The sequence below is a fragment of the Pagrus pagrus genome, assembly GCF_965226575.1.
Source record: "Pagrus pagrus genome assembly, chromosome: 20".
Classification (NCBI taxonomy): Eukaryota; Metazoa; Chordata; class Actinopteri; order Spariformes; family Sparidae; genus Pagrus; species Pagrus pagrus.
In genome coordinates, this window is record NC_140207.1 from 25883248 (window position 1) to 25895726 (window position 12479).

Here is a 12479-nt window from a genome sequence, read left to right on the forward strand (position 1 = left end):
CCTTTCTCTAATTTGAGTAATGCGACAATGGCAAGGTGTTTTAGAAAATTTGCGTAAAAAATGAGAAAAGGAAAGAAAAAAGGTTTCATCTTCAGTAAGACCCAAAATCCACATCCACAAAATTATATAAAAAATATCAACGATAACCAATTTCACAAAATGCCTGTTTGCTCGTTTGCATGTTAATTTATTTTTCCCAAGTTTGATTTGAATGACAGAGCAGCAGATGTCAACTTTACCTCTGTTTTTTTTTTTTCTTACTTGTGTTACTCCATACCTCCGGACCTCCATGGTTATTGTGGGATAAGTATCACTCAAAACTGTCAAAACTGCCTTCAGACACCGTAAATTCAGTGGAACTGTGACACTGTTTTGTTGGAGCCGTGACAAATTACAAATACATACAAATACATTCTCCTTTATTAAAGACACATTTTCTGATGCTATTATAGTAGCAGCACCTCCAAAGCTGCAAATTTCAACCCATCTCACTGTTGATGATTTGCAGGTGGTTTATAGGGCTAAGTGGGGAGTACAACTGAAGGTGGGCTTAGATAAAATGTTTAACTAAAATAGATATTGATGAAGCATTTTTTGTAGCCACAGTTACCCACAGAGAACTGGCAACAGTTAGTGGCATTAAGGATTGTGTCTTAAAAAGTCAAGGAATTTATGCAGTTAGTGATGGATCCTGCAGTGACTTGTAATAGTAATTGAGATGTCAGTGCGTATGTGTGTGCATGTGTGAACACAGCAATTGTGGGGTTCAGCTATTCATCGTGCAGGGACACTCAAGCAGTGTGTGGGAGGCAGACCCAGCCCTGCAATCTTACATAAGTACAGATATAATGCCATCTAATTCAGCTGCTTTTAGATGCTTCCTCTCGTTCTGCACATAACCCACTTAGAGAAACATTCACTCATCACGGCAACGTCAAGAACAGACAACCCCCCCAACTAAACACACACACACACACGCCACAACGATCTTCGTCATCACCCTAGTCCTTCCATGGATCTGTTACATCTGAAAGTGTTTTTTCGCCTGGCACACAACATTTAAGTGCTGTCAATGGACGACTTCAGTGTGCTTTTTGCACTTCAAGGCTTGTACAGGAGGATTTGTCACATTTGTGTGATTACATTCACAATAACATCATGAAGTGTTATTGAGCTAGTCCAGTGTGAAAGAATTAGTGTGATGAGTTCTGTATTGAAGAAAATTATCTCAACAGATAAAATCCTCAGTCTAACCATTAACAGTTGTATCGGCTTATATGTTGTTTTTTTCTTTCTTTTTGTTTTTTTTTTCGGGCAGGTTTGGAGGTGTCACACAGGCTGATTCAAAGAATACACTTGTTATTAGGCAAATGAAAAGACATTTTCAATGCAGGGAGACACTGGAAAAAAACAAGATTAAATGCTGCAAAAAATTCCAGGGTGAAGTAAGGACACTGTGAAAATGCTGTTCCTATGCACAGTAGTGCTCAGCTCAGCTATACGTTCAGCAAAGGCCCAAACTAACCCCCTCTTTTTCTTATTCTGTCTTTTCTCAGAAAGCTACCTCAGTGGATGGAGAGGCAGATGGAAAAGAACTGAACGAAGGCTGCATTGCAACTGAGAATCACAACTCTTTCTCTGTCACCATGGAAACCACTGAACAATCAGAGCTGCCAATGGACTATGAAGTGGAGGTAGCTGTGGCTGATTCACCTGAGCAGGGGAAGGATTTCAGTGCAGATGATGAGCAAGTTTGTACAGAAACATACACATCAGAATCCCCAGGGGAAAACACAGTGCTTGACAAATTATTAACCGACCAGCCAACTGACACAATTGAGACTGACAAGCCTGATTGCGCTGAGACCAGTTCTAGCACTGAAATGCCTTGTCAGGATCAGAAGGAAGCTTTGATATTAGAACAAGGGCATGAAGAGCTCAACAGGAATGAGTCAATCACCTCATCTGTGTCTGACACACTCTCCAGTGCTGACAGTGTTTATGAGAATGAGGCCCATCGTAAGAGGCAGGACACGCCAGAACAAGATCCTGAGCAAGAGCAAGTCCCTGAGCCAGAGCTGTATCCTGAGCCAGAGCGGGACCCTGAACCAGAGAAATACCTTGAGCCAGATCAAGATGGTGAACCAGATCAATACCCTGAGCCAGAAGGAGACCCTCAGCTGGATAACTACCCTGAGCCAGAACAAGACCCTGAAGCAGATCTGTACCCTGAACTGGACCACAACCCTGAGCTAGAGTTATACCCTGAGCCAGAGCCCAATGCTGAGGATAATGAACTAAATCTTGAAAATGATGGCTATCAAAATCTTGTAATAGACACAGAGGAAGAACCAGAGGCCCATGACATCCTATTTGAACCACCCATTACAGAGGAGACGATATTAGAGCAGCGTATTAGAGAAGAGGCAATGTCAGATGTGTCCAATGAGTCCTACCATGATCTCGACCCTGACGAAATAGAAGAGTGCTTGAGAGTTGAGATTGGAGCGGGTTCTTCAGATAGTGAGGCAGACGAAAAATGGCGAACAATATTCTCCTCGTCTATAAATAAAGAAGATGATGACTCATATTTAGACAGTCTTCAACTGAGTGCCCAGGAGCTCTTTGTGCAGAAAGTTGAGGTGACAGACTTTGAAGAACCAGACAACAATTTAGAAGAGGTCTGTTTTGAGGTTCCACAAGTGGAAGAAGTTCTGGAGCAACCGGAGGATATAATTTCCTTTCCTACACCTCCACAAGAGGTTAAATATAACCCTTTAGGCCTTCAAGGTTTGTCCAAAATCTCTGAAGATGAGGGTGAAAATAGCAAAGATTCCAATCACAACCATACCACCCACCAACAGAACATCAATGCAGATCAAAACAAGAAGCTACCTAAAGACTTCTGTGTGATACAGGAAACCAGGAGCGAGAATGTTAGCACAGAGCATGTTGACTTCAAACTGGCTCGTAAACAGTGGAAGGAAATGGAGGAGCAAACCATGAATAAGATTGTTTTACCTACAACCAAGCAGCCCAGCTTCCATGGCAGCCACAGCTTCATGTACACACCAGTCAGGAATATTGAAAGACCCCAGAAAAAGGCCCATGTTTTGGAGAACTTGAATCTAGTTGGGGATTATCCTCAAACCCAATTCAGCCCTTGCTCAGAGGATTCCGGCCTGGATGATTCCAGTTACAGGTCCCCTTACGATGACCCAGAAACACCAGTTGAAAGGGAGATTCGCTTATCAATGGAGAGGGAGGAAAACTTTAGGAGAGAGAGGGGCTTCTCCAGAATGGGCAAATCAACTGATTGTGCTCCGTCACGAAGTATCCCCAGGTCCATAAGCACTCCACTCACGCCATCATTCATCATCACCTCCTCACCCACTAAGGAACCACTGAAACATGAAGTGTCAGCAAACAACGTTATCATTCTCGACCCCAGCACTGATTTCAGCTCCAGCCCCCGACATGGCAAGGACAACGTTGCAGCTCTGGCTGGTGACTGGCACTCTGAGGACAACAGCTCCAATGTCATCATCTTAGAGACATCCAATCTGATTATTCGCAGTGCCTCAGAGTTTTCCCTCAACAAATCCTGTGAGCAGCCCCAGGAAAAAATGTTCCTGAACAACCCCTTTTTCAAGTTGCGTTCCAGAAGCTCAATATCACTGGTGGATGAAGAGATCAAGATGGTTAAGCAGAGGGAGGAAGAGTTGAGGAAAGAGAGGGCAAATCTGTATGGCAAAGACAGGTTCAATGCAGAAAGGATGCTGTCGAATCACATGGACACTTTGGCATTTGACAATTCAGGTATGTCAGCAAAATACTGACCAGAGAACAATACATTATTTATAACACTATGTTCACTTTGTGTGTATAGCTTTAATCTAATGTTGATCTTTGGTCTTTGCTATTAGTTGATGTCCCAGTGAAGTGCAAGTCCTCTCCATCATCCCCAATGAAAACAGCCTACAGGATGGATCGCTCTGCTTTATCCTGTGATCACAGAGTAAGCTACAGCTCAAGCATTTTTAAAAATCCTATTTTACAGAAACAGTTATCAACAAAAAAAAATGTTGCATATATTTTTTATTATACTTGATGAAAACTATGACCATCACATTTATTTATCATTTAAATTTCTATGCATCTATTCGATTTTAAGGATTGTTGCAAAATGTAGCTTGCTAACTCTGAACACCAATATTCAATGCAAATCTTTGCTTGTCCCACCTTCAGTCTAATAACCTGTAAAAGAAGGTGAAAGTGAAAGAGGTGGAGGTGGATGAGGAGGTGGAGGAAGAGCTTTGAAAGCAGGTAAACAATCAGCTGTCTTTCTCAGTTTCCAGAGGTCTACACAGGAGGAAGACGCAAGAGTGCCATGGCTCTGCGCTGGGAGGCGGGCGAGTTCACAAAAAATGAATGAAAAGAAACCAGTCTACGGTTTGCCATATATGGGCATCAGTTGTCAATGTTATACTCATTCAAGTTAGATGCAGTGTTGCAATTGTTCGTTTCATGTTGTGAAATAACCTAAACTCTCTGCTTCTGTGATGCTTTTGGCGAAACCAGCAAGACGATGAGAATGTTTGTTGCCACAGTAGTTTGGACAAAATCCATAAAGAACTAATACACACAGTATTATACTGTACCATAAACATAGATAACACTTGATTCTGGCTAGATGGCATTATTTTCAAATACCAACTCTGAAATGGCCTTTCACTTCTGAAACGAGACTAATAGTTGGAATGCTGCTGGTTTCAGCTCTCATAATGTCAAGATTGACAAAGACAGTGCCAACACTCACTTTCTATTTAAACCAAATTATGAATAAACAATACTAGTATTTTGAAATATGGCAAGTAGTGGTGGTATAAATGGAAAAATCCTTTCTGATTGTTGCAGGTATCACAAATAATGCACTTTACAGAAGCAAACCCAGGTTATTAGTTTATGTGTCATGCAATAATTTTCTATAACTGCATGCCTCCTTCTGGATTATCCCTTGCCTACTGAAGAACTATTTAAAAAGGTCCAATCCAGAAGCACAGAAGCTCAAAAAACTGCCAGTGGAGGAATAATGATTTTTAAAAGTATTACTCTCTGATTACTGTTTTGGCCTTATTTATAAGGACAGAAGTAACACTGTATCATAATACACTACTCATATGCTGTATGTAGATTGAAAAAGTTCAGTTCAGCTGAAACTAATGTGAGTCGAGTGGGCGTTGAGGGTACTGACTTGTTGGGTTAGGGTTAAGGTAAGGTTGGGTTGAGAATAACGATGCATTAATATAAGGGGTTTTTTTGGTCACTTGGGGACAGCAGAAACAAGCCATAAAGTGAAACTTAACAGTAACAGTAAAGCTGCCGGCCGAATAAAACAAAACATGAGCTTATAGATCCTCAAATGTCATATACAGCTGATGGAAGCTGCCGGGATAAAATATAGGCAGTTAACGTTTCTGAAAGCCACAGATGTGTTTTAATTTGTACATGTCATAGGCTATGACACATATTGACATGTCTACAATACGCTCATAGTACAAGTTTATTACTTGACTTTCATATCGAGATGTGAATGTGGTGGAGTTACAGGCAACAAGGCTGCCAAGCCAGTGACCATAGCACATGTCTGCGTTTCAACATTTGTAAGTGTAAAAATACTCGATATTTGTAAGGAGACCGCGTATACAGTCGCCGTTGCCACAAACACGACTGGATATTTTTGATGGGAAGTCAGGCAATCTGCAGTCGTGATGTTGTGATGTTTTTGAAACCCTAGAAAAAAATGTTTGAACCAACGTACAGTAATGTAAAGTTGCAAGATAAAGAAATTTAAAGTTTAAACTTATCTGTGGTTTTGCAGAAACATACTTTTCCAACATTTATTCTGGCTGTTGGGTTGATTTATCACTGAGTGAGTCACTTTCACATTACTCAAAGTCACTTGATTACTTGTAATTATTAAAATAATGATTTGTGCAGGGGAACCACAAATTGATGGGGAAACAGACACCAACAACAAATCTGTCCGCAACAATGAACATCAGAAATGCCCCCCTGCTATGGCTCAGCAAGGATCACTGACTGGAGGAAGCTAACCTCATATTTGCTTCAGCTGAACATTACAATGCATCTTTACACAGAAGGAATGGGTTGTTTTGCATCTCATCCTTGCAGTGTAGCAAGAAGGTTCTTCAGATTGGAAGAGAGAGTGATCAATAATCTTTCAACATAATTATGACATGTGGATAGACTTGAACAAATCTATATTATATAAAAACTGATAATGTACTGACAGTAAACTGAAAGTATTTGTGAGACAGGTCTTTTTGCTGAGATGCCTGAACGTTAGACACATGTATTGTTGACTCCACTCTTTGCTACACTTTTCTTGACATTATAACTCTAAATCAGATTTGAAAACATATTTTGATGTTATTGTATGTCTTGATAAAGCAAATGGTACATTGCTCAGTGTATATTAATTGTATTTTCATACTATGCTTTCTTGCTGCAAATGAAATTTCAGGGTGAGCTGGATGGGGATAAAACAGCACAATATACAAAATATATTATGCCCATACCTTTCACTTGAAAAATATAGTTCACTCAGACAACTCACACAGTGAATGTCAAGATTTTACTGAGAATAAATATAAATACTTCATTTTTTGCACGGTGGTGAAGCTGTCAGCACTGTCACCTAACAGCAAGAACAGTTGCGGATTGGAACCTGCCGGCTGGCTGGGGCCTTTCTGTGTGGAGATTGCATGTGCTCCTGGTGCCTGGTGGGTTTTCTCTAGGTGCATCCTTCAGCTTATATTGCTGATGGATGGCTTTCATTTTGTCACTCGCTGAGGGAAACTTCAGGACACATAACTTCATCCTCATTATTCTGTATGAGCTACAGTAAGACAATCCAATAAAAACAGGTATTTGTGAAGAGTGCCCAAACTTCAGGACCAATAACACTATGTGGAAAGTGGACATGGATGTCTGAAATCTCACATCAGTGCCGTGGAAATTCCAAATAATAAAATAGTGTAGTGTAAAAAGTATTTTATTCTTTATACAATACTATAAATGAATGTTCACTTCAAGTGAAGCTACAGTGTACAAACATAAACGTCCTGTTGATGTTCAATCAAATTCTGATTTCTCTCCCAGACATTTAGCAATTCTTTCAATTTTTAGGTAACAGGACATTTGTAGGCTGGTTTTTATTTTAAAGCTTTTTTTTCTTTGTGGTTCCCTTTATTGTGAATTTCATGACCACATACAAAACATTTTCTTAAATTTTAACACTGGTATCTGCAGATTTTAATAAAGAAATGTTATCGTTATCTACAAAGCCTTGACATTTCCAGCTTCTCTGAAAAGCAGCCTCTAAGAGCTTGGTACTTTCTTGATCTTAGATTCAACTGACCTTAAACAGCATTGTTTTACATTTCATGTTCGTATGCTTCAATGTTAAAGTATAGCTTACAAATCTCAAGGATTGCTTGCCTGTGTTTAAACATCTGTGAAAAGCCCTGTCTGCCATGATGTTCCGGTGCTTATTTGGCTCTTTATGACTGAATATGAGGGGGCTTTTCACTTTGTATTCTTCATGCAAGTATTGAAGAGATTAGTGTGTGCAACAATAAAAGATGTATACGAAGAATGTCTCCTAGCTTTATTTGTTTGGATACATGAACTTGCTCTAAAAGTGATGAGTATTCAAAGATGACATTTAAGCCTGAGGTTTGACATCTACTGTAGTCATATCAACATCATACCAGTGTTTCACTACAGTTTTAATGTCTGTTTCTGTAGATTATGTCACAGACAATACACACAACAGAAGGGCAGTTTTGTTTCTGTGCACGCTGTTTTTTTCTCTCCCTCCCTCTCCTTTTCCCCTTACATTATCTCGCTCCTTCAATGGGGGTAAAGGAAAATCATGTCATCATTTTTATTGATAATTATCAAAGGCAAACTACATGAAAACAGATAGGGCAGGCTGCCTGCGTGGACAGACTCACATTTGAACTGCAGTTGTTAAGCAACACAGCCGTCATGCACTTCACACGCAGGATTTGTGTTATATGTGCGTAAGGGAGCAAAGAAAATGTTCTCTTTGTAGTCACTGGTGCTGTTTCCTGTGGATACATATGCATCAGATATGTTTGTTGAGTGGGGAATAGATATATACAAAACACATGAGGTTTAAGGTAGTTCAGATAAATCTATTTCAGGACCTATAAATGACTGTATACTAGAGGAACACAGTCTTCCTCTGTCCTCTGAAATGATGGAGTTCAGATGAGGTGTGTCATTTAAAGACTAGTACAGAGAGTTGACATTTTCAAGCTATTTAGCATTCTCACACACACACCCACATGAATACATCCATCTCTGACACACAAAAAACACGCATGCACACACACACACACACACACACATACACACACACATCATAATCATTTTTGGCTTTAGTCATAATGCGTTGGAAGAGAACTATTGATTTTGTCACTGCAGGCAGCAGCAGCACTCATCGCTAATTAAAACACAAGATTATACCAACTATTTACTCTGGGCATTAGGAATGAACCCACAGCTTACCAGAGAGGAAATTAAAGGATATATTATAGGCTATAGAATTTTTAGTGTTACATTGTACTCTTCTCCTGAGTCTGCAGCAGTTGATTAATAGCAACAGGTCGGGGTCCATTCAGCACTGCAGGAGATTAGGGGGTGGGTTAAAACTGCACGTGCTGAGTAGCACCCACGAAGACACACACTGCTATTAGAGTGTCAACATCCCATGTGCAGATCAAAAACATCAATGAAAGTGTCATACTAACAAGTATTGTGTATGTATCCAAAGCCTGATATTTTTTCTTTCTTTGTGCAAAAGAGCTCCATTGTTGAGCAAAAACTATTATATAACACATCAGTGAGCCACACTGTTGCACTGGATGACATGTTCCTTCATTAACATTAACACACATGCTGTAGTTTGATTTGAATCAATCCTGCTTTCACTTTCACACTGGCCAAAAAACTCACTACAGTACAAAATGTGGATTAATCCACCACTGAAAATACTCCACTAAAAACTACGGTGGCCAGCTGTTTTGGGAAATAACTAAACCTTTTTTAAAAAAAAAAAAAAAATGAAACTATGAATTATGATTTAAGTGTTCAGAAGGTTCAATTAAAATTTTGGATGGGCTATGCACTCTTGTACAATATTAAATAGACAGCATGAAGGTTCAAAAGTCTTTTATTTAACAGAAAATAAAAACACACAATCTAACTAACATGTACTATATACAGGTGTGTGTGTGTGTGTGTGTGTGTGTGTGTGTGTGTGTGTGTGTGCGTGTGTCTGGAAGAACAAAAACAAAATGGTGGCTAAGGTTCAAAGTGACACGCTGCCTGGCATGGAAAACCGAAGACTATAAACAAAATGGCCGATCAAAGGGGACTACAAGATGGCTGATCGAAGGGTTGGACTGATATGGTCCAGGCCGAAGTGAAGTGTGTGTGTGTGTGTGTGTGTGTGTGTGTGTGTGTGTGTCTGTGACATGGTGCCAGGTTAGAGAAGATAGTTAGCTGGATGCAAAGACCCGTGTAGCAAAGCAAACTACCAATTACCTGACCTGAGATCACAATAACAACCAAAAATTGAACAAACACATAGATTGAACACATGTGCATTACATCAACCAGAGTTAAAAGTCCTGTGCTTAGCCATGCTATGCTATGCTGTGTGCTATCTAGGCCCAGTTCAACATTACCAGTCTTTGAAGAAAAGGTGCTGGTGGTTCTTTGGCTGATGAAAGACAGTGGATGGAGGAAACTGGTCGCTCCTTTCCTTTGCAGGGATAGCAGCTCGGTGCTAATTTGCTTTTGTGTTCCTCGAATTGTGGAGTTAGCTGGCTAGCTTCGCAGCTGCTGGTGCTAACTCAGCTGGAATACTAGCAGGACTTTGTGTCGCTGCTGTGAGGAGAAGTTCTTTGGCCCTGCTGGAAGTGCAGCTGGCAACTTTCAGCAGCTGTTGGGCCCAGAAGAATCCAGGAGAAGAGAACTTTGGGTCAGGCAGCCCCATGGGGAAAGATGTGGAGAAGAGCCAGAACAAAGGAAGGAGTTGGGGGTCTGTCACCCTGACCAATAGTAGCTCAAAGCTGGGTCTCTTGGGAGTCTTTGCCCCTAGGTGTGAAGACCGGGGAATTCTGGGGAACTGAGTTCAGTTCAGAGTCCATTTTGAAATCCACAATGAACAACTTGATCTGTGGGTCCCAACATTTGCCAGCCACTTTCAGCCCTTTGTCCTGTGATTTTGCATCTGCAACAAGTTATTTATTACGTTTAATAAATGTAAACGGGTAACAGTGTTTATGAACTGCAGGTCAGAAACATTGTGCATGTACAGTAGGGAGCGGTGCACCACCTCAGATTAGGAAACATTGATTCAATGTTTTTGCTGCCGATGCTCGATTTGCTGTTTTTTTCACTACTGTCAATCCACAAGAAAGATCTCTCTTCCTCATGAGGCTGTCTTCTGTGCACTGTGCAAGGTGTGGACCAGCTCTCTCAGCCTGCACACACACACAGAGACATGCTCTAGTGACAATGGGCTCTAAAGTCTGGTTAAACTTCACTGAGAGTCTGTTCATATTTGGTATCAACATGCGCTCTGACTGATCCAATCAATGATCCAGTGGACAGCTTGAGGTCTGTTAGTTAACACCTGGCATTCACATGCATCTCGTGTGACCACCTGTGACCCAATCTCATGTCCCCGCTCAATATGCAAGTAAACATGCAAATCACCGGAATAAATAAATACAATGTAGGCTAATTTACACAAAGAAATAACTATCTTCATGCATGTTTGGTGAAATAACAAGAAAGTCCAAATACTTAAAAAGACAGTATTTCATTGTAATGTCTTGTCAAGTTAAGGTCACATTTTCTTGTGTTTTCTCTTCAGTCTTTTCTCTGTTTTATTGTGGTGTCCAACTCTCCTCTCGTTTCAGATCCCCTTCCTGTCCTTGTGTGTTTCCTGCCACTGTGATTGTCCTCCCCTACCTGATGTGTTGCACTTGTGTCCATTTATCCCTTCCTCCCTTGTGTATATTTTGTGCATGCTCCCCTGTGTTATTGCTAGTTTGTCTTTGTCTCTAGTAGCAAGCGTTCCAGCATTCTTTGTCATGTGTTTTTGCCTTCTTGTGTTTTTGACCCCATTTTTGGATACTCTGCCTTTTGCCTAGCCCTTGATCTTTTGGCTTTCCTGTGTACTGACCCTGTTTGGCAAGTGAACCTTGATTTTAAGAAAAACCCTGAACTGTGTCTGAGTCACGCTAGTTTCACAAAGTTTCTCAAGTTTCTCATAACTCAACATTATAATAAGTGAGTGACTCTTTAAGGGACTCTGGGGAGTCAAAGATGTAGCCTTTATTGGTTACCATTTTCTGAATTTGTAAAAATGTGACATTTTTACCGTTAATGAAATGTTGTCTTCCCTAGTATATTTAATGGAAGTGATTAAATTAGTTAAACAAGTTTTCCAACAGCTGTTGGGATGTTATAAGCACAGAAACAACTTGATGTATTGCGTTTAAGGCCAAATTTACTGGAAGGCTCCGATACTTTATAATTTGCCAAAGCTGTTTTGCAGAGTTTGTTAAGTTTCTCCTCACGCAACAACTTGTAAAATTGCACAACCTTTAGGGAATTGCGGCTTCTAGTTCAATGCTAAGTTGAAACAGACAGCATGTTCACAAACATCTGCTACTAACATAGACAGGTTAAGAGAGGATGATGTTGCGAGTTAAATGAGTAGGAATTTCAATCTGGAGTTGGTCTCATGGAATGTTAGAGGCCTTAGGAAATTTACCAAACAAGTAACGACCAGACTAAAACAGTACCAATCAAAAATCATCTTTATACAAGAAATGTATTTACTCTCAAGTGAAACTGCTTGATTAAGGAAAATAAGTAATAGCGTGTTCTTGTTCATCGCATGCCAGGGGCGTCACCGTGCTTGTGCATAAATCCATTCCTCTTCGCATACAAAAAGCTGTCATTATACAAGGTTCGCTACTGACCCAAGATTTAATTCTGGTTAATCTGTATGGACCAAATAATGACGACCCAAACTTTTACAATAAGCTGTTTCTGGAAAATGCTGCTCAAACCGTGCCTGCCAACCTACCATGTGCCTTTCAATCACTATACGACGTCAGAAGAGCTTAATACTATTGTCCCAATTCAGGTGTACAGGGTGTGCATGTGTTACACGCCTCAGGAATGACCACAGTAACAAATATCTGACCTGTATAAAGCAGGTAAAAGCGGGAACAATAGGGCGCCCATTAGCTCAGTTGGTATAGCGGGCATCCCATGTGCAGAGGCTCTGCGCTTGCTGCAGCGGCCCGGGGCTCAAGTCCAGCCTAGGCCCCTTGCTGCAT

General features: G+C 40.6%; 1 protein-coding gene across 2 annotated transcripts in view; it reads left to right on the plus strand.

The window, feature by feature from the left end:
• The window catches only part of palmdb (palmdelphin b), a 67040-nt gene extending 59359 nt beyond the window's left edge, over positions 1–7681 (plus strand). For both annotated transcript variants that reach the window (XM_084341201.1, XM_084341202.1), the window contains 3 exons: positions 1557–3819; positions 3927–4018; positions 4352–7681. In XM_084341201.1, the coding sequence (XP_084197327.1) occupies positions 1557–3819; positions 3927–4018; positions 4352–4435 (2439 nt within the window). In that variant the 3' untranslated portion in view covers positions 4436–7681. The remainder of the gene's footprint in view (positions 1–1556; positions 3820–3926; positions 4019–4351) is intronic.
• The last annotated feature ends 4798 nt before the right edge of the window (positions 7682–12479 follow it).